Here is a 25,441-nt window from a genome sequence, read left to right on the forward strand (position 1 = left end):
TGTCATACGATCGCAAATGACGCATGAAGGGAATGAAAAGCAATATATTAGAGCAGGAGGCCGAAGAAAGTACCAGGCTTTTCTGCTAAGGAGACTTCGGTGTTTATCAATGCAGCATCTATAATATAGGTCTGCCTTGCTACTCATACACTTGTTCAATCTCCTGCGTGAGTAGATAGCGCACAAGAGATGAAACAACAGCGGCTATCGGTTAACAAAGTACCATGACTTATGATGGTATCATAAGCCTGGTTCTTTTCTTCTTTCTAGGTCTGCGATCATCATTTCAAGTGACGGGGTGTCTTTCAGGCATTTTCTCCATTCAAGAATCGTCTCGTCTTCCTCCTTGTTTAAGAATGTAAGCAGAAGCTCAAAAAGGATCTCAAGTCGTTGCCTGGCACTCTCTACATGTTGTAGCGCCAATTTCCTGCGTTTATCTTTGTATGGCTCAAAGTCGCAAGCTAATTTCAATCTCACGCATGACTGGCAAATTGGTGCACCAGTACACTAATACCCATCAATAAGGTTCAAGAGTAAACAATGTTTGAGATGAACGAACCTTTCTCCGCTTTGCGCGACAAGCTCTGCATGCAACGCTCTGCCGTTTTCCTTTTGGCTTGCTATAGCTCGGTTCAGAGTGTAAGGCTTTCGCCGCCGGTCGCAAAGGTCGCAGGGTCACTTTTTCATTCATTTTCAGCGACGTTTTAGGGAGGTGAAACAATAACTCGGAGAAATGCACTGAAAGGGCGGTAGAAAAGATTTGGCTGAGAGTAACAGGTGTGTGTAGTGTCGCTATATGTGAAAAGGCTTTAGTGTGTCATAGAGCGAGAGGGGTAAAAAGACGTGTTTAATAATATATGACGGTCGCAGATGTTATTTGTATGCTGCCGCTGCCGCTGCCGCTGCAGACCTGCCGTAAACCCCTGCATGCCCAGCAGACGGACTATGGCGGGAAGATCTGCCGACCAATGACAGCAGGTTGGGATAATCCAAGGTTTGCAGCAAGGGTGTCAAGCAACATTCAAGGCGCCTGGTATATTTGAAGTTGCTTGGCTAGCCGCCTGGTCGACAAGACCCAGTTATTATCGGTCCTGTCAGATATTGCACCTGTCAGACTAGAGAAGTTCAGCTTCACACTAATAATGCCTTATAAGATAGAAACTGGCTGTCTGAGTTAAGGGCAAGTGTGAAAGCTAAGGGAGGTTAATACTTATTATGACTAGAAATATTTATATTATAGTTGTGTTACTACTACCGATCGAACTGCTAGTAGTGTCTTTTAGCCGAATAGAAAAATAATCAGAGTACAGCGGGCATCAAGCAAACCCTTCTGCAGCTCATTCAGTCACGGTCTCACTATACCTTACAGGGTACGCAGACCCACTTGGACTGTTCTCGCGAAGGCCTCAGCAGCGGGCCGTAGCAATCATGAGACGGACACTTGTACCGTCAACCGATTCATCATTGCTTTGTGGGCCCTGCCTCCAGATTATACGACAGAATTATTGGGTTTTATTGGGCAACAGGTGGGCACAGGCAGAACAAGAATGGTCTTTAGTGGCGTAGGTCTAGACCTCGTTCCTAGCCATACTACAAGCGGGCCGCGGCAGTGGAAGCGGCTACTTGTCTTTTCCTTCGTATGACTAAGGCAATCAGTGGACAGTACGCAGCCACCCTATTTTCTTAAGCTAATATGATATCCCCTTCTGTCAATCATAAGCTACAATCAGTCTTAAAATCGGCCTTACCTTGAACACTGGACGATTGTTTCCCAGCTTCGCTGCCAAGGGCTTAGCGCGAGCCGATCATATGAGTAGTTCCGATAAAATACGGTGTGTATTGGGCAGAATTACTGAAACGGTTTCTCTACTATCACGTGACTATTAACGCACTTGCCCGTTGTGCCAGAAAACGACCAACACATGGGACGAAGAGCAGTCACATGACTGAAAGTGCCAGGAAAGCTCGTGCGAGTCAAACACTTTCTCGCTCCATTTTCCAGAAGTATCGATGCTTTGCCACCACCTACCGAGAGAAGCGAAACGTAAAGAACTTAGTAATACTGCAGATAACTATATATAGCCCTGGTCCCCCTTACTCGAAAAGAGATTGGGAAGATAAGAGAGCTAAAATGCTAAATTACGTCTCTGAGAACACGATTACGGCAACTCTGCCGTTCATGCTACGAAGTGCGATAGTGCCTTTGGATATTACCCGAAATTTGAAACAAGCTTGGCTATACCATGTATCCCACAATCACGGTTACGGTTACTATTATGGACATTGACATCATCGAGAGGTCATAGTAAATCTATAGTTAGTATAAAGTATCATTCAGGGTCCAAACGACATCTACAATTAGCCTACCTTAACCCTGTGAAATTTTCACATCTTGACTAACAAGCATCCATCTCAAAGCCTACCATATAATCGTACTACTTACTACGCACAGTACAACACAACCATCAAAATGGCCTCCAACCCTAACCCCGGCAACTTCGGCAACCGTCCTCACGGAGAAGTCGAAAACATCGCCCGCAAGGGTGGCCAATCTAGCCACTCGGGCGGATTTGCCTCCATGGACGAGGACAAGCAGGTAGATTGATATCCTTCCCTTACTTCTACATGATAATGTCCTAATCAGAGTGAACAGCGCAACATTGCCTCCATGGGCGGCCAAGCCTCCAGTGGTAGCTTCCAGCCTGGCGAAGAACGGGCTCGGGAAGCCGGCCACAAGGGCGGAATGTCTTCGGGAGGGAGCTTCGAGCCTGGAGATAACCGGGCTAGGGAGGCTGGTCGAAAGGGAGGATCGAGGACTGGTGGTGATATGCCGGAGGAGTAATTCACAACAAAGTACTACTATTACATTATTATCTGCACTGTTGGGGGGAGAGTTTGTTATGTGATAGGGTCGAGTAGTATGATTAGTCAAGTATAGGGTCAATTGTATTTAGAATGGAAGCTATGACGTCAAGTATTGTTCCGATTGATACTAAGATTCTGCAGCATGGCACAAGTATAGGAAGTGTAATAATTGCAAGGCCAGTAATATTGTTTCCCCAATTGAGAAAGTGGTAACCCGTCGCGAGTGCCATTGGCCACTCAATCAGTTACTTTTGAGATCATGACGACAATCGGATACGGTTTGAGTCGATTCATCAACGATTTGATTAGAAACACGATGTGCTTAAATCACATGAATTGAAGTTAAACTTTTGCCCCCATCAAAAAGACACCCCTTGCAACATTAGACCCAGGAACATCGCTAAGTATGCTAGCTACCACCATTTTCAATCGTATCTATAATCTAGCTCAGACATAGTACTTTCACTGTCGTAGATATATGTACTCTGACAAAGTCCCCAAAAGAGAAAGGTACAGAGAGGTAAAATATAGAAGGGAAGAGAACAGATGCACTAGAAAGGGTAAGAAATAGGGACGTAGAGAAAGCAGAAGAAACAATGGAAATATCCACAGCACATTGTTTACAGACGTTTAAATCATCGCAGGCTATCATGTGCATACTATGGACAATCTCAAATCAAACCTTCACTCAATATCTTTTTGTCTTTCTGTTACTGAACTATCCGCGGCAGCCGGAAGCTGCACCAGATCCTCAAGATCCATTGTCATTTCCTGCTCGTGCTTGAAATTATTCATCGGGGGTAATGACTCTTTCTTTACCTCTGGACTCGGGGTTGTGGTGCCAGTCTTTTTAGAAAGCTGCTTTACCATCTTTGCCAAATGGCACTTAATCCTCGCATCTCCACAGTGGGAATGTCGCAGCAGCTCATTCTTGAGACTTAGAATTTCGCCCCGCAGGTGATCAACTTGGCTCTCTAAGAGCATTTTTTCCCGAGACACCGTCTCGCAGCGACACTCCAGCTGCTTGGCATGCTCCTTCTTCTTCTTGCGACATTTATTGGCAGCCACGCGGTTGCGCTCGAGGAAGCGCTCCCGTTTGCGTCGTTCGCTCTCGTTCATCCCAGACCCTGGAGAGGAAGGCCGATGGGAGCTCTCTTGACGACTGTATACTGGACTATCATTACTGCTGCTGTGGCTGGAAACACTGGACCGAGATTGGTTGCTGTCGGCGCTACCACCGCTGCTAACACTTGTGATGCTACCCCGCGAGGTAATTTCGTGGATGGGTGTTGGAGGCATCTGAGACGGTATGAATTGCTTAAACATAGTCTGCATTCGGGGGGATTTTTGCTCGTAAAAAATACTAGGATTGTGTACAGTCTGGCAGGGAGTGATGAAGCTAGCTTCCGAGCTAGCGGTGGAGTTTGTTTGAAGAGCCGCTCCAGTGGCCCAAGACACCGGCGGCGAGAAGGAATTGAGAAGCCATTGGTCATTATCTTCGAACAAAGGAAGAGAAAAACAGTCTTGGGGGATGGTGTTGTTCAGATAGAGAGAGCCCGGCCAAGTCTCGTTAGTGGTGGATGGTGGTCCGGAAAGGGGGCCGTAGAGGTTCAAGTCAGCGGACATTTTCACATCGGCCATTGATAAGGTTGATCAACAGTGCTTTCCACACGGCGCCACACAAGGAGAAAACGCGTACGGATGCGCAAGTCGGGCTGTAAGGGCAATATATCCGGCCGGGATGTAAGCGCAAACACTGGGGTGAACGTGATACGCCCCAAACTGGATTCCCTGGGGTATTAGAATGGGATGATTTGGTTGAGCTCAGACTCTGGGGCAACATGATAGCGTAGTATCAAGTTGTCCGGAAGAGATACCCGCGTATCAGTGGCGACCCTGAGCTGATGGTAACCCGCAAGAACAGTTCGAATTCAGTTTCAGTGTGGTTCGGGTGGAGCCCGCACTTGCAGCATGACGTTTCAAGTAGAATCTCTATGATTTGCACTCATATCCCGACCGCTATTTTGAAACCCGGAGCTTTCCAAAGGGACCTGTTTCTCCAACCCTGGCGGTCGGTCTGGCGATGGTTGGAGATTTTCGATTTCTGGTAACAGTTTGATCTCCAGACTTACTGAGTCCGTGCAGCCGGTGGTGCTGGAGCCCATTCTCCATGACTGATACTCTCATGACATCACCCTTCAACATCATCATTACCTCATCCTTATTCGCCCCCAGTCAAGCTGCTCTCCCAGTCCCTGTCTGAAAGTCAATTTGAACAGTCGTTCCACAACTTCCCTGAGCATCCAGTTGGGGGTTCTTTGGGGCTTCTGAGTGGCAGGGCTTTCTTGATGGAATATGGGACGAGAGAGCCGTGGGCCACGGGCGATCCCCGGTCTGTGCGATGAGCTGCCGTTGGGCTCTGGCCACTGAACACGCTCGCGACTTGTTGGGAATATCATTGTATGTAATATCTGCCAATAGTTATTACTACATTGTGCCGCATGAAATGGATCCGGTATCTTTTTGTCCCCCTTGTTCTCTCTATAGTCTATTCTTCGTATCATATCTGGCCCTTGCCATTAAAAGCTATCCGTGCAAGACTCAGAATACGTTATCAACAACATGCTTTCAAACCCCTTTCGCCGGTCGCGCTTGCTGAAACTATACCAAATAGAGGCCGAATCCGTTCAGATCAAATTCTGCTGATATACTAATCTAAATGCTGTTCTAATGCTTCCACCTCTCCCAAGCCTTCTAATCAAATAATATGACACCTGGTTTCTCCTCATATGCTGTATCTTTTATAGGCACCACAACAAGTTTCGCTGTATGAGCCATCGTTAGTAAATACTCCGGAGTAATCTCATCCCCACGTCTAATTGAACGGGTGGAATATCTTTGTCGAAATTAAGGAACTCACCGAAGTTCTCGGGCTGAAATGCAACGGGATAATTTAAATAAAGGGGCAATACCGGTTCACCTCCACGTCTTTATACTAATAGAGTAGATGAGCCTGTTTACTAAATTCGTTCGTAAATCTGGCCAGCCGGTTCCGGTTATAATATTCACGCAAGTCGCTGGGAAATATGAGCAGCCTCCATGCTTAATTACCGATCAACTTGCTAATCAGCTGTGTGCCGATCCCGTCGGCCTAACCCACGGCAGGATATGATGCCAGGAGCATACTAATCCTAATATTATTTGCCACCGATGTGTCTGCCTCTCCAGATATCAACTCATTTGGGCCATATGCCACGCCCACTCCCGTCATGAAGTCGATGTACTGGCCACGAACGCGCTTGACTCCTTCGGTGATGTTGGTGTCTTGTTCATATATTTGAATTAACTGGGTATTCAGCTTGAGCAGCTCCTCGCCCAACCGGTCGTCATTCCCTTTCATATATACCGAGTATCCTAGGGGACACTTCCCTTGCATTCACGAAGCAGGTCTTCCATGTTAGATTGTATGATATCCTGTCTTTATATTAAGAATAGCCTTCCACTCAATCCATTAGTGGATACAGGTTGGTGGGTCCTCATCGTACCCCTTTCCTTCAACCCAGAATCCGCACTGGAGGAGCGGGAGTTTATCTGTGCGGGCGGGACTCATTTGAGGAGCAGGATACTCAAAGAAAGACAGAGAATTGGCATTGATAAGGCTAAGCTTTGACAGCGAGGAGTGTGTACAACTAAAGTTTCCTAGGATGGGTGCATACCATGGCAAATCACCCCATCGCCATGACTAATATTAGTAAGTGCCATGATCAGTTTCAGGGCTTAGTAGGTTCGAGCTCGTCTCTTTCAGTGATCAAAAAAAGATCCTGTAGTTAGCAATATCTGGTCAAATCTCGCACATACGCTGCCTCAGCAGATGTTGCTCGCCGGCGAACAACAGTTAGCAGACAGCTGTGGGCGAAGATTTTGAATGACACAACTGCTTTATTTTGTTGAATTGGACAGTAAAGAATGTAATGTACATTTATCGACTCTACGAGTTATAACAAGGCAAAGAGATATATGTGGTTGCCAGAAAAAGGAAGTTGATGCCACATGGCCCGTCTGCGAGGGACCTGGAACAGAACTTTCCTGGCTCCCTGAGATCCGGAGCGGGGGCTCCATGTTCTTCCATGGATATCTCCCGCGGTTATGCAACACTGTTTGTCCTAGTCGATACATGTTACATAATAATCACGTGTTGATATCTCCGGTCACATTATCTCAGTATGACCAGAGATAAAACACATCCAGTGCGAGGCTAGGTTAAGCCATGGTCGTGCAGGTCAAGAGTGAAAGAGGCATTTATGCTCTTGCCCCTGCGCTATCGGACTGGCCGTACCTATGGTCATTGTAATTGCTAGCGGAGTGGCGGCGGAAAAAGGTATTATCTTCAAGTCTGCAGATGCTATTGAAGTTGCTCATAAAACATCGCACGTCGTGTTTGATTAGACTGGGACCTTGACCCGGGGAAGGCTATCTGTTGTCGCGAAGAACTGCGTTGACCAAGACAAGCTCCCGCTTCTTCTAGGCCTCATCGAAAACAGTCGACACCCAGTCTCGGTTTCTGTGGCTGCTTACCTCCAGGATACTGGGGTTATGGTCCTAACCGTTCCTGAGCCCAAGAGCTTTACTGGTAAAGGTGTCGAAACCACCGTGGGCGGCCGGAGACTCCAAGCAGGCAATTCTGGCTGGCTGGACTTATCGGAACATGAACTTGTCCAACCAATGCTTGCTCAAGGATACACTGTTTTCTGCTTTTCTATCGACAATGCCTTACATGCGGTCTTTGCTCTTGAGGATGAGCTCCAACCTGACGCTGCGGGGACGATCGAGACCTTGCAGAAGCGTGGTGTCTCGGTACACGTGGTTTCTGGGGACGATGACGGAGCTGTTCAGACATAGCGTCCAAGCTTAGCATTCCTGGCAATAATGTTCGTTCTCAAAGCTCGCCCGCCGACAAGAGGGATTATATCCAGATGCTCCTTGGTACAGGTGCGGACCGCAAGGAACCGGTTGTTGTTTTCTGCGGCGATGGCACCAACGACGCCGTTGCTCTCGCGCAGGCTACGATCGGCGTCCACATGAACGAAGGCACAGATGTCGCGCAATACGCCGCGGATGTGGTATCTCATGCGGCCTTCTCTGGCTGGCATCCCCACCATGATGGACTCCAGTCGGAAATCTGTCCACCGCATCAAGTTCAATTTCGCTTGGAGCTTCATGTATAACACCTTTGCAGTCCTTCTCGTTGCGGGTGCTTTTGTCAATGCGAGAATTTCTCCACAGTTTGCGGGACTAGGAGAATTGGTGAGTGTGTTACCAGTAATTGCCGCTGCGTTGCTTCTACGCTGGCCGAAGATCTAGGCACAGAGCAATCATTGTACGAGTGATACCGGCTGATTACACAAACTCTCCTCAACGTACGTAGTTCAGAACGTCGTTCTGAAGACGGGATGGGACAGCTCTTATTCATATTCAAGCTCGGCTCGCAGTCTCATTTTGCTGCAATTCCGTCGTTATCGAAAGTCGTTGACTTAGCATCAAGTGATGTAGAGTCAAATTCTAAGTCATTCATTGATGTGATTATTCGTTTAAACACGCAGCCCTGCAACGCTGTGCAAGTCGTTAGTCAACTATTGTACATTTGTTCAGTGGATTCAAGGGCCACGTGTTTGATCTCTTGTTTAGCAACTCTCACATAAAGAGATCCCGCCGTGAGGGGTTCCCAAACAACGATCAAAATGTGAGATATTTTCCATTTCTATATCAGGAACGAAGTGCTTCAACTGTATTAACAGTTATGCGAGGTAGATTTGAGTATATATCAAGATTCAAGAATGTGAGTAAACAAGCCTAGCAGAGAAGCAGTTCCACGACCTTCGGTAAGATTCTGTGTGCTTAAATTTTATGCAAGCTTACCTAAACATAAAGTTTTCAAATGATTACTAAAATATCAATGCTGAAACAAAGGCAGTAAATCCCTGCAAGGACACTATAAAAGCCATGCAAAGTCTAGTCTTGTACATACGAAGCGACGGATCCGTCCTTCTCGCACGAGATTCGGGTTACACCATACTTTCGGCGTTGCGTAATCTGGCTTCAGGTCATTTTACAGCGCACGTTATTAAATCAGCAGTCAGGTATTGTATCATTTCTTCTCGAAACGGAAGTCCTCAATGCCCTAAATCAAGGGTTTAGCGCGCCAAAACACGCTAGAGCTCAGGGAAGGCACTCTTTGTCTTTGGAAGGGAAGCAGAAGGCGCATTATTACCTGCTTCAGACCAGGAATCACCGGGGTAATGCTTCTTCAAGTCTGCATAGGTATCAGAAAGATACACATCTCCAGTATCATTCCGCACATCTGCGAATGCATAGAGGACATGAGTAAGCCTCTCAACGGGAAGGTCTTGCGGATCAAACTTGCGACCATAAATTCCCTAGGTGGATAGTTTGTCAGTTCCCTGCTATGCGTCCTTTGCATTATATCAAAGATATCTTACCCAGTTGACAGAGTAGGCAATGGATCTATAACTAGGGCTTGGGTCGGCTCCCGTGTCGTCTTTTTGGAGACGTGGAGCTACTCCCACCTACAGCATTTGAAAGACAAATACTCCTTAGAAAGAATAAGATCCCAGAAGAGAAGAGAGTAAAAGCTGAAACCGCCATGGATCATAAGGATTCCGTACACAATTTCCAGCCTTGGCTGCGAGTTTCCTCGGTTCTTTCCTCTGAAATCTCCCGAGATTCAGAAGTAATATTTATCTATTTCTAACCGACCGGCGAAGAGAAATGACGCATGGTTTGTGGCCTCGCTGCTCTATTCGCGAGAGAAGAGCACAAGTGGATGTTTTAGCCCCTCACATTGCTAACATCCAACCCAACACTTTTAGTCGGTCAGGACATTTCATCAGCTCTCATGATCCGGATTCATGACTTGAAAGAGTTTCGTTGTAGTTATTCGAGGGCTTGCCACCGAGAAAACACTGAACGTAGCAGCTGCTAGGAATAAGTGCAATAGAGTCCTTGGATTTATTTCTCTCAATGAAATCCCGCTTCCGGAAGAAAGTGGCCCAAGGGCATAGTTGCAGTGCCCCAGACAATGACTCCTTCGGAGCAAATGCCACACTTATATCAGGGTGTGGATGCAAGATATGAGAGACAATTCCTCGTGCTAGATTTCCACCGGCTGAGTCACCTGCAACCACAATATTGTTGACAGAATTACCTCCTATTTCTCTGAGGTAATGTAAAGCTTCCAGTCCTTCATACCGCTGGGATGGCTACTAGGCATGAGGTGCAAGTATAAGAAGGGACAAAGACAGCAAGATCTGGAGTTATTGATAAGAAATGTTAAATCGAAGCACCAATGGAGATTTATTACGCATTTTTTTTACCTTGAGTAAATTCGTAGGCCTGCAAAATATCTATGTCAGTATCAGAACCAATCAAAATCGGCCATAATAGTAGTGTGTGTAGAAGCTATGATGGCTCGAAATATATCGTCTAAAAAGGAGTCATGTAAACAGACCAACATGCCGAAGTGAGACGGGGCTGCTGACCGAAGAGACGGCTTATGCACATGTTTCGTAGTGACTCTCATCATATCCAATTAATTAAGTCGGTTTCTTTTCTTTGTATGGTAGAATGTAGCATAAAAGTCCCGAGCAGACGGCCAGATCTAGCAATATTGATGTCAAAGAAACTTGGTATAATTGACAGCACTTGGTCTATTTCGGCCAGTCATGTATCATTGTATATATACGATACAGACTCTACCTCCCATATTCCTTGACTCAACCACTCGGGCACCCAATATTAGACCGGTAGAAGGCGTGCGTAACAACACTGCCGAGGCCGGCAGTAAATCTATCTACCTTCTTCTCCCCATCAGGCACAATATTGACCTTGACACCACCATCAACACGTTGAACAGAAGCATCTCCTTGGATGTCCAGGTTCGCGGCGTGGTCAAAACAAAATCGGTATGTCTTTCCATTGAAGTCAAGGTTTGTGCAACCGCCGCCACATGCGATGTTGGAATAGGCATCCTTAACATCGTTTATGATGTCCGGATTGTTACTGTCATATGCAAAACCTATACACTGGAGTTCCGAAGCGCCACCTCCACGAATATAGCGAAATTGGATTCCGAAAGTGCATGCCAAAGCGGTCGGAGCTGTCGCGGCTAGAAGGGCGAGGCTCGGAAGATGCATCTTGTTGACTTCAGCTGTGCCTCGTGGATTTTTCAACCTATACGCTTTCTTATGTTAGCTTGAGAGATCCTCTACAACCTCTGTGAGCTCCAGTAATGTATGCTGAATAAAGATACGTAGAAAGGGGAAAAAAGTAGAAAGAGAGAGATCAAGACTTGCCTGTTGTTGACTTTCGTATTTCACCCACTTTTCTCGGCCTCGGTGTCTGAAGGATGGGGTTCCTTTGCTCCTTGAAGAACAAAATGAAGTAGGTTATTTTCCAATTTAACTCGTGGCTATCTTCATGGTTTATATACCTTCGGCCACCAGACTCAATGCACCTGAGACCCACGCTGAGTAAAGGGCTGCCTGAATAATTCGGCACAGGTAGTAGTTTCCTCATCTATCTCGCCAAGAATGGGGGCAGGAACTAGTATTTGTTTAGTGGGTTAGTATTCCAAGGTGTTCGGACTTCGCCTATATGCGCCCATGAACTGGGTTGAGCAGTGGCATAGCTGTAGTTTGTTTAGGACTAATGTTTGGTACTGGCAAGTGATAAGGATCTGGTATATAGCCGATGACCCATAATTACTGGCAGTGTTACACTCAATTGGCTTCTGGACTTCAGCAGCTGCAGGATAACTGACTATTACACCAAACATTTCCTCTCCAGTAGCTTTGGATATTCTTTGTAGTCGGTTGGGTAGCTCTGTGCCTGGACCCCACTACAACTGGATATTAATATCGAAAGTGGGTGTACCAATTAGTGAAATGAAATGTATCGTGTTTCGCCGACCAAATTGCACTCGTCAAGGAGACTCAGTATGCCTTAGACAGCTATGAAGCGCAAGCTCGTTAGGCAAAAGTTATCTTGCGAGCCAAGCTTGTTAGGAAAGCAAATAAGCTGGCACAGTAAAGCGTTGTCCGAAATAGACAACAGATTTGTTTAAGCTGCCAATTCTGCTATGTGGATGTTAACCTTGCGAATATATCCATCACATGGCGACCGCTCAATGCATTAGCCATGAGTATAATAATTGGCGGTCCGGCCATACACAACAGACGTGCTCAAGAAAGTATGTGATGCTTTTCGGACATTATGGTATTGTCAAACGGACCCCACAGCTAGCCTGAAGGTGCTAGAGGCGGCCCAAGCCGCTGCTGCTAGGCGATATCAGGTAATTATTAATTGTGTGCCCAAATGAATGAGTTTTTTGTATGAGATAATTCTTTCCCTGCTCCCCCTGCGGCTAATTCAACAAATATTTCTCAGTATTTGATGCCCTGCCTACCTGAACTAAATGGTTCCTGTGTCCCCTGAAGTTAAAGTATTCTACCTTCTATACTAAAACTTAGAATTATATTCCAGCATTCTGTCATATTAAATTGACTTCAAATTTGCTAAGTAACATTCCTGGCTAAGATGATTGAGGTAATGCTTGGGGACATAGTTGAACTATACGAGAACGGATTGTTTATTACGATGAATTAGATAATTATAATCTAATCAACGAATCGAATATTAGTATCTAGTAAAGTAATTCAGCAGGTAGGGGTGCTGGCAGGGTAGTTTTTTTCAAGTAATTCCTACTTATACGGTGCTATTCCTAACTAGATGTTACGGACCCCTGATAGTTAACTCAACTAGTCATAGCGCTTGTGTCCCACCAAGAGATTTCGCTACGGATAGCGCCACTAATTCATTTTGGGGAAGTTGATCCGCGGTTGAAGAAGTGTGTGCCTTGAGGTATACTGCACTGCGCACAAATGAGGTTTGGGTGGGTCGACAATCGGTGCTTGGCGGTGCGTGGACATAATAAGTGCACGGGGGAGTGGCCGAAGGTGTGGCAAATTGACGGCCAAAACGGCGTGGACTGCGGCCGTTTTGGGCAGCCCATCTGCCGTCTTCTAGTTCACTTAACATCATAACAGTAGATCTGTTCTCGCGAAGATTGTCAATATGAGCGACGTCGTCGCCGCAAGATGTATCCTCTTATTATATACCCATTATTTTGGACGCTTGTTTCTCAAAGTGAGGAAATTAATTCCCGCGCGAAGTGTCACTAAATCCGTGCATAGTATAATTGAAACAGGAGCAGTCAAGTTGGGCGTTGAATAAGGCATAGCTATGGGAAGATATCTGTAAAGAGCTTCGCTCTTTCTTATGGACAACTCTGCTGTCTTGTTTTCTTCGCACGAAAACACGCCCCAAAATTGCTATACAGGGTACGTTTCCAACAATATTCGTACACTGAACGGAGGCCGAGGCTAAGCTGGTTAATTTACCCTGCGCCACACTCATCACAAACCACTCAAGGCTCGACCTCAATCATGGAGTTTCCTCACTGCACAAAATGGGGGATGCCGTGAAATAGGCACCCAGAGAAAAATGTTCAATATTAGCGAGGCATTAGCGATATTAACCGGCATATTTTCGCCAGGCAGTTTCGGAGCCAATCACCCAAGCCGGCTGGGACATAATGGCCAATGTTTCGAGTTTGGGGTTCTAGCCTGTAGGCACGCCATGCTGAAAAAAGTCAGCCCTATGTGTGGGCTGCTCTAAGCCCAAGATCCACTGAAAGAGCCAAAGAGTTCTTGGCATTATTGTGGTTCAAGGCCAACGTAAGCTGGCGTTTTTATTGATCGATATGAGCTCGTATGCTCGTATTCCGTCAACTTCCGAGGTGTTATTACACATTTCAGGTTGTTCCATCCCAGATTTTATCAACAACTCGCATTTCCGCTGGTTGTTGGGCTCTTTCAGCGTAGCCCACAATCACCGTTCGAACTTAATATTGAGGCTATGTGAGCACGACACACGGCTGAATATTACGCGGGCATCGTTCGTCGGTCAGTAGTGCATAGCACACTTGCCATGCAGGACCGACATTTTCCGTGGGTACTGGATTCAACGGAATCTTCTTCCCACTTCCCGAATACCCATACCACACACTGGTTTCGGGCTGAAACAAGCTCGGGGCGAATTGGTCTTATGTGTACGGACAGATTATATTCCAAACCACACTAGTAAAGACCGTGCGCTTCATGGACACCGGGTTCTTCCAATTTTATGGTAGCACCAGTCAGAAAATGAAGTATCCTCGGGAAAGGCACCCTAACAATTGCCGAGGACTAGAATAATTAGGATGTTACAGAAAATAGATGGCTTCGGTGCTACGGTTGCTTTACCCTCAAAGGGGGCGTTTAAGCCTCTGGGACTCGCTTTGAGAACGCACTGAGCAGCGTAATTCTACCCCTTTATTTCCCTATACTCTGTGTGGCCCCTTCGAATATCCCAGATATCAAATGCATCCTTGGTTAAAAGATGATGCAGTAGTAAGTAAGCACTAATGCCGGCGCTTCCTACTCACACAATGACTTTTCTGGGACGTCCGGAACTATGATTGTACCGAGCAATGCTCGCCATTGCGGACAAATGCAGTCGGAATTGGGTTTGAACAAAAATCGAGCATACAACAGTACTCAACGACCCTGTCTTAAGAATAGTGAATACTCGGGCCCTAGTGGTGCCCGTTCCTTCGCATTTAATCTGATCATATTGGGTAGTTGCGACGAAAGATCATGAGCCATCTCTACTTGGCTTAAATCGATGGGCTAGCCTAATTGCTATCGTCCACAAATTGCAAGTTGGTAAGACGGGACAGCTACTTCGGATGTACTCCACCTGGAGGTTCCCCACTGATATAGTGCAGTCGATGGTTAATGATGTGGACGCTCAGGAGAGACGTCTCATCTGCTAATCATTTTCCTCTTTTAGACTGAATGTCCTATGCTCTACATAAATCAGGAACGGCCCTCACTGCTTCTCTGGTTTCCAAATTATCTTCCATCTTCTTCAGGCCATGATGTTCTTCTCACTTACAGCGCTTGCCATTCTTCCTAGTCTGACTTATTTCTTCACCAACCCCGAGCTTTGCTCGGGTTTGTGCATCATCAGTGACCCTGAACTTATGCGTCGAGTGTCTGACGGAAAGTACTTCCGCTTCTCTACCGGTGGCGAAATCACTTACGCCACCTCCGATTCATTGCATGGTCCCTGGGAAGGTGTCGGTTCTGTTCTCCCTAGCGGATCAAAGATAAAGCTGGCTGGTAACACAGATTTGTGGGTGAGTTCCTCTATCCTGGTCCTGCACTATGCTACATTCCGTCCCATATCGCTAAAGTTCTGCAATAGGCCCCCTGATGTTCATTACATAGACGGAACCTACTACCTGTTCTATGCGGTTTCTACCTTCGGCTCCCAGTCGTCCGCCATCGGTCTCGCCACCTCTACCACCATGGACCTCAACAGCTGGAACGATCACGGGTCAATTGGTGTTGCCTCTAATAGTGGAAAACTGTAGCAATGCCATTGATCCTAACCTTATCAAGGCCGACGGAACTTTTTACATGAACTTCGGCTCTTTCTACAATGACATCTATCAAGTCAAGATGAATTCTGCAGGCACCAAGACCGCCGGCAGCGCTGCTTACAACATCGCCTTCAATGTTACGAGCGACCACTCCGAGGAAGGGGCGTTCATGTATCAGTATGGCAGCTATTTCTATCTCTTCTTCTCGTCAGGTGCATGCTGTGGCTACGATACCAATCGCCCTGCTGCTGGTGAGGAGTACAAGATTATGGTTTGTCGCAGCACCACAGCTACTGGAGGATTTGTAAGTGTTTCTCTGCGTGATGTCCTATTCTCCATTTGTTCCTACGCTAACATATAATTGTAAAAAATAGGTCGATAAAGATGGCAATGATTGCCAGGCGAGTGGCGGCTCTCTCGTCTTGAAGAGCCATGATAATATTTATGGACCTGGCGGTCAGGGTGTTTTCGATGATCCGGAGTACGGGACTATCCTTTACTACCACTACATCAACACTGAGGTCGGTTATGCTGATGGTGATAAGCAATTTGGTTGGAACGTCATTAACTGGTCTGACGGGTGGCCTTCCGTGTAAGCTGCGGTTTTTGTGCGTCCTTGGAGTTTTGCCCGGGAACGAGAGGGCTATTTGTATATAGTGGTGGTTGAGGTCACAGGGAAGCAAAACAAGTTCTTGGCATAATTGCGGTGCTTGATATGCTTTACACAACAACAATCCGACGTCGATATCAACGTCGCGCTTCCCGGATTTACTCCAGACCTTGCGATCGCTTTCCCTTGGTATCTGGGAGAGTGCCTTTCAGGTCTCCCACGCACATACGTGCACATTTATACACACAGAGAGAGAGACATTCAACATATTAATGCCCGGCGGTCAAGCTAAAAGGGCAACTACCACTAATCGACTAACACCTTTCTTAAGCTGTGCCTTATCTCCTGAAGGCCGATACCCTTTCTCAAATAGCATATGGCGTCTCATCAGTCGATATCGTAGCGGAATCTCGTGGGGTGGTAATCATGTTAGTAGGCTGCTTTGAAGGCGCTTCTTCAAGTGTTCAACATCTTGTCTTCCGCAGCTGAAACGCGCCTACCGTGTTTGGCCCGAGGCCGTTGGTGTGAATTAGGTCGGGAAGAGGGGCGGACTTCTAATTATCTGTATGGTTAAACCGTGTGAAGGCTCGTACCGCTTCTAAGTTTGGGGCCAGTGTTGACCATTTGAAGGGGATTCTCGTCCCAGGAAGAAGGATATGTTGCCTCGGTAGGTGTTGATACATTGAAGCCATCCATTTCCAACACTGAAAGAGGAATCGACAGAGAAAGTGCTCTACGGTCTCTCTTGCTTGGCCACATGCACATTGATCCGTCTGCACAACTTTGGTCTGGTAGAAATACCCGTTTATCGCACCATGCCCATCCGGAGCCGAGCCAGCACGCTCACTTCTTTCCATGATAAACGATCGTACAATTGTCGGGATGTGTTTTGCCCGGGAGGGCCGCATCTACTCTTCTCACATGTTCCCACTTCCTCCGGCAGCCGTTTGCTGGTGATTTGTTGGGATCGTGCGATATTGAGAATGGTTTATTTCATCTTGGGAGGTTGTGTGGGTGGCATGGCGTCTTCTCGGGTAGCTGCCCTGGCCTACAACTTAGCGAGGCCCTTCAGTTTGTTATACTCGCTGGTGGGGACCCAGCGGATCGTCATCCTGTTTCCGTTCCTTCGTCGCGGTCTTCTAATCATCTTGTATATTAATGAAAGATGTTCCTGACCCGATTGTTGCCACAGGTATCCCAGTGCAAGTGCGGCCCCTTTGTTGCTCTTGAGTAGCGTGACTATACTGTTTCAGTCCCGATAGGGCACTCAATACGTGTGCCATTGCTGCTAGTTCTGCGGAGAATGGATTTTGCCCTGATATTGCACCCAATGTCACGGAGAAGGACTTCAGTTTCAGTTTTCAATATCGAGGTGGCTTCTTCTCGATCGCCACCTCAAATTATACAAAGTCGTTCCGCACTGACCACGACTTGTATTGATCCGCCCGGTACCATCTATCGGTCCGTCTGCATACATGTCTCCCATGGTGCTAATGTGAACAGATTAATAAATTCCACTGTCTCTATCTCAATGCTTTCAGTGCGCCCGCTACTGCTGAATATTTTATCCGAGCTGTATCTCTGCGGAAAGGCTTGTTTCTGGGAGAGTGTGGAGGTCCGTTCACAGTTTTTCGGCCCGTTTCTAGAAACAGTGTTGCACAGTGGCAATGTGAGCCTCTGCCTCTGCTACGCTGGTTGCAACTGTGAGAATGGTTCCTACAATTGCCTGCGCTCCCACCCACTGGATTCGTTTAATCGTCCCAATTGCCTTATCCCTGCAAGTGTTGATGTGGATAGCTGTTGTGCGGTTGCCGGGAATAGGCCGCGAAGTCGCCGAAGCTACATCGCTGCCTCCAAGCCTACGGATGCTGCCCTCCTGCGAGTACTTGAGTTTCGCGTCCATAAGAACCTCCAGGATCTTGACATAGTCTTTGAGCTCAACGGTTTGCCCAGCGATAGTGGAAGGCCTATGGTCTGAATTGTAAGCCTTACGCGAAGTGTTTGATGACTGTTTTATGTTCTTCGAACGTCGCGCCGCTCCTTTTCTCCCAGCCGTGCTTTATTGACAATTGCATCAATGCCTTCCCGATTACTTTACGTAGTTTTTCCGGCCACCCGCGCGGTAAAGTCATCCACGAATGAAATTAGTCCACCTCGGCTCCTGATTTATCGTTGTACAAGGTCTGCGTTGAAGAGAAATAGGATCGGAACAGCGGCGAGCCCTGCGGCAATACAACCTATGGAGGGCTTTGGACCTTAGACGCTTGGCCGTTAATTTGAATGATCGCGGATCGATTTATTCACACACTTCCCGTTGAACGATGAACCGACTACTGCAGCGAGAGCCGTCAATCGACTGCGCTCTCTTATACCGTCGACGTTATTATGTACCGACTTTGGGTATGTATCTGGACCCACGATCTCACGGCAGAAAATCCGCGTGACATCCCAATCCCTGGGCAAAGGAAGAGGAGGTCCGCACTGGTACAGTAAACGCAGATCTCAGGAGAGATATCAGGATACCGTTGCACAAGTTTTTGCGATGCAGGAGTCATGTAATAATCCTCGACAGGCTACTCTTGGTAGAAAGAGCGGAATGTATTCCCGGCCTGGATTGTGAAGGCTGCATCCTGCCCAACCTTAAGGGAACATAATAATATAAAGCTTGGTCGCTCACCCTTAGAGGCACCTCCTGAACCGTTAGCAAATCCTTTAGTGGGAGCAGGTCAGAACGAGCTCTTCATATTTAAAGGAGCTCCAATAAGCCAACCTGCTGAAACCCCTACTTGAACAGACTGCCATTTGTACGATGGCCTCGATCATCACTTGGACTGGATGTGCTGACTTGGCCTCAAATGGACGTGGAGTTGGAGCCTTATTACTCCATTAAAGGACTAGCGAAGGGTACGACGCAAGAAATCACATCAGAAGGTAGCAATATTTTCTAATGGTTCAAGTCAGACAATGATCGGGTGACAGGTTGGTGTAGCACGAAAGCTTCCTGGCTCTGATGGGATGTGCATGAAGCTGACTTTACAGGCTGTGCACTTGGATTCCAAGCGGTAATGAAGCTCTTTACCTGATTAGGAGCACCACACTAGCAGCTGGGGCAACTTTAGTCCGTAAACAAATACCACTGCCCCGCAGATTCTCATAGCGCGTACCTATTCCCAAGGAAGACGGTCTTATTGATTACTCGACCCTGCGCACCTGGAAAATTCCTTTGCACCGCTTTCTCATCGGCCCCGGTAGCCTTACCCCTGGTATGCAGGGCATGCATCTCTCGGGCTGTGTCTCATAATAGACCGCTGTTCGGTATCTCAACCGGCTTTCACCACCTATTCGATGAGAAAGAGACGGTCGCCTACGACTTCGTCAACCCTATTCAGGATGAAGCGTATGATAATGCTGGTCAACGGAGAAGCAGGATGAAAACCTGTCAAAACGAACGGACAAACTATGTCTCTCACCCCGACCGTTCGCGTAGCAGCGAAGGCAACCGCGGTTTTAGCCAGACACAAGCCTTCCTGGCCATCTAAAGGATCGATAATCTATCGGCTGCTTAAAGGAGGGTTAAAGAATTTGCGCCGAGCTTTCGCTTTTCTTGGCCATTCAGTCAACCCCGCTCTGTATACGATCCTCAAATAAGGGACCCAGCTCCGACGAGCTGTAGCCTGGCTTAATCAATGGGGCAACTTTGCTTTGCCAAGCCTTCTGGAGACCGAAACCACGAAAAGTGGTGCTTGGCGAAAGTGCGGGACTTTTCACCGACTGCCCACAATACGAGATAACTTATAGAGGATTAGTCGCGTCACCGTCTTTTAGCACAGGTGTGAAGATAAGTACCCAAATGTCCTTTCCCCACGTCTTGTTCTCGTGAATATATGCGGAATATACGTGTCAACTACGTAAAAAGTGACAGGTAGTGGACAGGAGACCTTGGAAGACGAATGTTTATATTGTCACGCGGGAGTAGTCCAATATTGTTCATGCTGATGATACAACTTAAGAGCTAATGTGTGATCCCTCTCCCGGTGCCACAGAATCTTGTAAACCCCATTCGCCGTTTCCTATACGCTTGCCGTAGAATTTGACAAGAATACCCACCGTTGCGGGCCCAAGGATGGTATTGAGCAAGATTGCCCAGACCGCCGTAATAAAACCATCCTCGCTGACATACGCTGTCTCATTGTACCCGATCTCAACAATTAACAGACCAATTTCACCCCGAGCTACCATGGCGGAGCCCAGCAACATTGCCGAAAGCCAGATGGTCCCCGGTTTCCTTCTCTTCTCCTCACTCCCTTGGGTCGTATGAACTTCTCCCCCAGCACTGCTCTTCCTCGGGCTGCAGACTTTAATTCGCCGGAATAGCGAATTAAAAGGGCACCAAGTCCATAGTGGTAGCCATACCCCAACGATAAGCTAGGCCGTGTTAGTGGAATGATGAGGATGTGGATATACAGGGCAAGACTGTCTTACCTTTCCGAACACCATGAGAAGTGTGAAAATGACGCCCCTCCATATCCGTTTACCCGTCCAGAGCTGCACAAAAGGAATGGCAAACCCGATACTCGCGAAGAATAGTGGCTCCATGAGATACTTTTGAATATCCATGAGGTATCTCTCGAAAGTGTGCACAAACGTAGGACTCTTATCTGCGGAGCGCTCTCCCTCTTCACGGCTCATAACGACAAAGGGTCCCTCTGGATGCTTGCTCGGTATATATGTAAGAAATGTCCCGGCTAAGAATGCACCAAAGAGAACTGATGTGCCGGTGTATGCTGCAATGCTTATAAATGCAGACATAGATAGGATCATCAATATAATATTAGATATATGATCATATCGTGCAAAGTAATCCTCAATATACCGCCGGAAGATCGGGGCGAAAAAGAACTTTGTCACAATTGGCGTGGCGGTTGCCATCGCAATTGATGCCACTATTGGACGTCCAATAAGCCAGCCAAGATTCACGTCGTTGCCGCCCTCGAGCTGACCTAATTTCCCTATGACGCTGCTTTAAGTCAATTGCCTGCTGGGATAGTTTTGACGACGGATAAGTGGTAAGCTGACCTAGCCATAACCAGGCCGACAACGTCGTCCATAACAGCTGCGCTAATCAAAACGGAGCCAACCCGTGTCTGGGCGAGATCTACAGTACCGGAAGCTGAAGAAATGACCGCAAACGTCGTGCCTACGTATTTGGAGTAAGTACACACGCCTCTGAAAAGGACCTTGACGATGAAAGGGAAAGTAAAGGAGACGATATTCTCAGAGTGTAAGCCAAAAATCTTACCTAACGACGTAGCCGATAGAGCTGCCCCGATAATAAAGGTTTCGACAGCACCTATGCGTGCAGGTAAGCTTTCAGGCGTATATTCTGCAGATCAGCCAAGTCTCACCATATCCAAATCCGAGATAAAGAAGGAGGTAAGATAGGCCTATAGGAAAGCAGACACCCGTGGCAGCACCGAGCATGCTCGGCACCAAGTTTGCCTTCAAAAGGTCAATGCGAGCGCTAAGACCTCCTATCAATAGGATTTCGTTATCACTTGTACGGATGCCCCATGGCAGGTATATACTTACCTTCAAATATAATAAGGATTAAGCCTACATATCCCAGGGCAAGAAATGTTGTCTCCCAATCGTCTTCGAGAATATCGGCAAGGGGTTTCCCATACACAATGCCAACTGCAATTTGACCAATGATGCCCGCCCGGATAATCTTAGCGGATGCCCATTCCGACAAAGATAAGATGAAAAAGAAGGAGATGATGATCAAGATTTGTACAACTGTACAATAATAATGTAAGCTTGTGGTTCGGTATGGCGAATTATTTTTGAAACATACTCCCTGGCTCGTGATATGGGAAAAAGCTGCCTGCCATAGCTTGACTAATCAGGTACTAGTCGATCGATAAGGACTGCGAGAGAAATGTTACCCAACAGAATCAATGTACCTGGCGAATAATTGCTTGCCCATCTTTAAAAGAAAGGACCCTCCAGCTACATTGAAAAGTTTTACGGCCACCAAGACCCTTCGACTAGATACTACCTAACCTCTCATGGTCTTGACCGGAACCAGAAACCACATATCGCGGTGATTGGTGCAGGGCGGGAAATCCACCCTTGGCACTCGGCCTTGGCACTTACGATGGATGACGTTAAATCTGGGCGTCTGGGCGCCTAGACGCAGTCGGGTCCATCCAGTTCCGCCCACGTTTACCCTCGGTTGTGACTCCGGCTTTTCTTTTGGGAGCGTCCTACGTGTGCGCGTGAAACCGGGGATTCTTATGTGACAACGGGCGCCATTATCCGAAATCTCCCAATGATCCCCAGTGACTCGCCAATTTCGAAGAAGGGGGAGGTGTACCGTAACCGCGTAACGTACATCTTATTACCCCAACCTCGCAGCCTGACAGCAACGAATCTCCTGGAGCCACTGAGAGGAAAGTAACTCGGATGCTCCGGGTCGATGCGCAGCATCGATACTTAGCATAGAATGTAGCAATTCGCAGCTATGTTCCTATAGATTGGGCAAGTTAGTGTCTAGGCAAATCTGAAGTGACAAGGGGAGAACCTGACATGGGATATCTCTCTGATCAGGAAGTTATACTTCCCAACCCTTCGCTCCTCGAGGTAGTCTCTAAAGCATTCGTCCCGATCAGTCGCTGTATTCCAGGGGTTCCTTCCTGCTCGCATTGCGATGTAAACAATAGCCGCAGCCCATATATCTGTTTTCCTTGGATCGAATGGCTCTTCGAGATACTGCTCCGGAGAGATGTAAGGTGCTGAACCACGACGTCTGCTGCTCATATGTACTCGGTCCTCCCGAGGAATGCGAAAGCACTCTGCATTTCCAAAGTCGGAGATCTTGAGACAGCCGCGATCGGTGAGGAGAAGATTTTCGGGCTTTAAATCACGGTGAGCGATATGCATCTTATGAAGATACAGAACACCGCACACCAGCTGCTTGAAGAAGCAATCAGACTCCTCTGGCAGAAGTTGACGAGAGGCAACGATCAGGGAATGTAGATCTCCACCGGAGCAGTATTCCATGCAGGCGCATAGGTTCCCGTAGCCCACAGGTAGGAGATCGAATGTTTTGATAATATGCGGGTGATGCAGAAAGTATCCAATTGGGAACTTTGCTATCACTCGTCTGCGATGATCGTACTGCATTGGCTCCTGCCCTTGCGAAAAAATTTTCAGAGCGTAGCAGCGGTTATGCTGCGGCTTGCAGGTTCCTCCAGTCTTATGTGACATCAGCACCGCACCGTGGGAGCCAATTCCTATAATTTCCTCGATCTGCCCGTATTTCTGTGTAACCATTGCCAGTTTGTCGCTCTCGACTGGCCAGCCGCCCGGGCAACTTTCTGCCCACTGCTTCCATTCCCGTAGCAGTCTGACGCCGTTGGAACATTCACGCCCACCGGTGCATCGCAACCATCTTAGCATGCGGCCGTTTGTCCAGCTACGCCTTTTCGGCTGCACGCAAATTAAGTGATGGCTATGCTCCCCATTTTTCTGGACAAATCTATCTCGTATGGGGAGAAGCTTCCGCCATTTCTCTGCAAATGGTGGAAGCTCACGTATAGACTGCGGCCATTCTTGAGGCAAGACCGTGTGTCTCGTTAAGAGCCGGTCACTGTCCTCTCTAGGCTCCAGTTCTTTCTGAGGGTTTAGAGAACCTGGCTGCCTGAGCAACTGCTGCAACAAGAGCCGGAAACACTTAAACATCCCTTTGCAAGGCAACACAAATCGCAGAATGTAATTAGTATATGGCGAGCCTCCTATGGGAAGCGGTATGGTGTCGATTATCAGGAAGTATGCAGTGTAATTGATACGAAAGAGTGAGGACGAGGGCTCATGAATGTCATGGTTATCATCTACGTCAGACGGCGCAGAGTTCCACTTTTATCCAAACTGAAAGACCTAAATACCACGAGTATGATTCTTGGCATTACGTACACTACTCATGGGTGAGGGGAAACTTAATACTCGATTACAACATGCCAGCAGCTTTATAGCCTAGTTGAATGCTGAGCACGATATGACGTGCCTATTCTATTCGATGATCATCGAAAATGATTCAAGAGAGCAATAAGTCATTAATATCTAAATAATACTGTTAAGTCCACTGAAGAAAAACAAAAAGATCCTAATAGACTGATGCTTAACAGTTCACAGGCACAGAATAACTATCGTTGCATAAATCAGCAGGTTTAAGATGTCCACTTTTTGTGAGCGCCTTTATCTGAGACTCCTGGAGCCGATCGTAGCCATCAATATTGTTAAATAGTTATATCAACACAGCTTTAGCAGCACCGGTTTGTATCTTGATTTGTCATTGATAATTATTTCCTTGACGAAAGAACAGGGTGGTGGTGTACTGACATCAAACGACTGTTAATAACCACTGACAAAATTTTCGAAAAAATCCTCAGTACGATGATCTTGATGATGTATGTCCATCTTATTGTTAGCATTTATACCGAACAGATACTCCTTGGGCGCAAGTTTGAGCGCAACTCAGGAAAAGATACGCAGAGGAAGAGGCGCTTTTGAACAGGACACACCTTAGAAATGGCTTCACAGTCGCACCTGTTTAGTGCATTTGATTAGGGGAGCCCTGGCGGCCGGTATCCTCGGCGACGTTCATATCATGCTTAGTTAATGAGGCAATGAAGGTTAAGTGTATATCGTAGTAAGCCCAAAAGCGTACGTAACGCTGTTCATTCGGCGCTAGGTTCGTTCACAAACTGTTGACGGAATCACACAGGCCGTCCAATCCTGTAGAGAGAAGCCGAATCTTAGAAGCCGGGGGCTCACGGTGGATGAAGACGGATAGAACGACTAGGTATGCGACGTGCACTATAACATGCACCGACCATCTAGAATTGAATGACTCTCAGGTCAGCCATTCTTACGGAAAGTCCAGCTCCGCGGGGATCGATATGATATTGCACTAGTAAACGACGGTGTCACAAATGGCATAGATGATAACACCATCATAAATGAGATCGCGAATCACTGGTTTTGAAGTTATCGTGTTTTGCTGGATGGGAGTCTAGGAAAATACTATATGTCGCAGCAGAACGATATTGTATGGGCAATCCACCGCGGTCTATGAGTTATGGGAACCTAACCGCAGACCAACAGCCTTCACGTACTTGATGAGCAAGGAATGCAATAGACCGCCTGGAGTCTAGTGCAGTAATGTGTAATCTGAGCTATAACGACCTGCTAGTACTTAACCAGTGATGCTTCCCGCTCTCTGGCGTGGGAACGCCAGCATGTTGCTCGGCATACCTGCGCTCCAAACCCTCATGGCCGGTCGCTGTCTGATACGGGAACTTGGGAGGGCCGCCCAAGCTACCAACGACAGCACTATTGTCCGC

The 25,441-nt window shown here is 47.2% G+C and overlaps 10 protein-coding genes across 10 annotated transcripts; 3 read left to right on the forward strand and 7 right to left on the reverse strand.

Annotated features, from left to right (window-relative positions):
* Positions 1–182: 182 nt before the first annotated feature.
* Positions 183–886, reverse strand: BDQ94DRAFT_127347 (Zn(II)2Cys6 transcription factor domain-containing protein). The gene is made up of 2 exons (XM_026763891.1): positions 560–886; positions 183–507 (listed from the first exon to the last, which is right to left on the reverse strand). The coding sequence occupies exons 1-2, from the start codon at positions 689–691 to the stop codon at positions 241–243; spliced, it is 399 nt and encodes a 132-aa protein (XP_026619815.1). The 5' UTR covers positions 692–886; the 3' UTR covers positions 183–240.
* Positions 887–2,119: 1,233 nt separating this feature from the next.
* BDQ94DRAFT_154968 (uncharacterized protein) lies at positions 2,120–3,048 on the forward strand. Its single transcript, XM_026768389.1, has 2 exons — positions 2,120–2,596; positions 2,654–3,048. Exons 1-2 carry the CDS (start codon positions 2,471–2,473, stop codon positions 2,840–2,842), a joined length of 315 nt encoding a protein of 104 aa, XP_026619816.1. The 5' UTR covers positions 2,120–2,470; the 3' UTR covers positions 2,843–3,048.
* Positions 3,049–3,549: 501 nt separating this feature from the next.
* Positions 3,550–4,491, reverse strand: BDQ94DRAFT_176129 (bZIP transcription factor; the record flags this gene model as incomplete). The annotated part of the gene is made up of 1 exon (XM_026772622.1): positions 3,550–4,491. One exon carries the CDS (start codon positions 4,489–4,491, stop codon positions 3,550–3,552), a length of 942 nt encoding a protein of 313 aa, XP_026619817.1.
* Positions 4,492–6,016: 1,525 nt separating this feature from the next.
* On the reverse strand, positions 6,017–6,265 carry BDQ94DRAFT_164176 (putative FAD monooxygenase; the record flags this gene model as incomplete). Its single annotated transcript, XM_026769933.1, has 1 exon — positions 6,017–6,265. The coding sequence occupies one exon, from the start codon at positions 6,263–6,265 to the stop codon at positions 6,017–6,019; it is 249 nt and encodes an 82-aa protein (XP_026619818.1).
* Positions 6,266–7,442: 1,177 nt separating this feature from the next.
* On the forward strand, positions 7,443–8,226 carry BDQ94DRAFT_186132 (cation-transporting P-type ATPase PCA1; the record flags this gene model as incomplete). The annotated part of the gene is made up of 3 exons (XM_026775065.1): positions 7,443–7,719; positions 7,773–8,046; positions 8,102–8,226. Exons 1-3 carry the CDS (start codon positions 7,459–7,461, stop codon positions 8,224–8,226), a joined length of 660 nt encoding a protein of 219 aa, XP_026619819.1. The 5' UTR covers positions 7,443–7,458.
* Positions 8,227–9,074: 848 nt separating this feature from the next.
* Positions 9,075–9,528, reverse strand: BDQ94DRAFT_164178 (glycoside hydrolase; the record flags this gene model as incomplete). Its single annotated transcript, XM_026769934.1, has 3 exons — positions 9,075–9,299; positions 9,363–9,439; positions 9,474–9,528. The coding sequence occupies 3 exons, from the start codon at positions 9,526–9,528 to the stop codon at positions 9,075–9,077; spliced, it is 357 nt and encodes a 118-aa protein (XP_026619820.1).
* A 1,127-nt stretch (positions 9,529–10,655) lies between these two features.
* BDQ94DRAFT_164179 (uncharacterized protein) lies at positions 10,656–11,075 on the reverse strand (the record flags this gene model as incomplete). Its single annotated transcript, XM_026769935.1, has 1 exon — positions 10,656–11,075. The coding sequence occupies one exon, from the start codon at positions 11,073–11,075 to the stop codon at positions 10,656–10,658; it is 420 nt and encodes a 139-aa protein (XP_026619821.1).
* Positions 11,076–14,852: 3,777 nt separating this feature from the next.
* Positions 14,853–16,217, forward strand: BDQ94DRAFT_186136 (arabinan endo-1,5-alpha-L-arabinosidase). Its single transcript, XM_026775066.1, has 4 exons — positions 14,853–15,177; positions 15,250–15,391; positions 15,447–15,731; positions 15,802–16,217. Exons 1-4 carry the CDS (start codon positions 14,918–14,920, stop codon positions 16,021–16,023), a joined length of 909 nt encoding a protein of 302 aa, XP_026619822.1. The 5' UTR covers positions 14,853–14,917; the 3' UTR covers positions 16,024–16,217.
* Positions 16,218–20,042: 3,825 nt separating this feature from the next.
* On the reverse strand, positions 20,043–21,928 carry BDQ94DRAFT_164181 (cation:proton antiporter; the record flags this gene model as incomplete). Its single annotated transcript, XM_026769936.1, has 6 exons — positions 20,043–20,462; positions 20,520–21,054; positions 21,114–21,261; positions 21,443–21,568; positions 21,627–21,833; positions 21,892–21,928. 6 exons carry the CDS (start codon positions 21,926–21,928, stop codon positions 20,043–20,045), a joined length of 1,473 nt encoding a protein of 490 aa, XP_026619823.1.
* A 338-nt stretch (positions 21,929–22,266) lies between these two features.
* On the reverse strand, positions 22,267–23,498 carry BDQ94DRAFT_186141 (protein kinase-like protein; the record flags this gene model as incomplete). Its single annotated transcript, XM_026775067.1, has 2 exons — positions 22,267–22,566; positions 22,626–23,498. 2 exons carry the CDS (start codon positions 23,496–23,498, stop codon positions 22,438–22,440), a joined length of 1,002 nt encoding a protein of 333 aa, XP_026619824.1. The 3' UTR covers positions 22,267–22,437.
* Positions 23,499–25,441: the final 1,943 nt, after the last annotated feature.

The sequence above is a fragment of the Aspergillus welwitschiae genome, assembly GCF_003344945.1.
Source record: "Aspergillus welwitschiae strain CBS 139.54b unplaced genomic scaffold BDQ94scaffold_85, whole genome shotgun sequence".
Lineage (NCBI taxonomy): Eukaryota > Fungi > Ascomycota > Eurotiomycetes > Eurotiales > Aspergillaceae > Aspergillus > Aspergillus welwitschiae.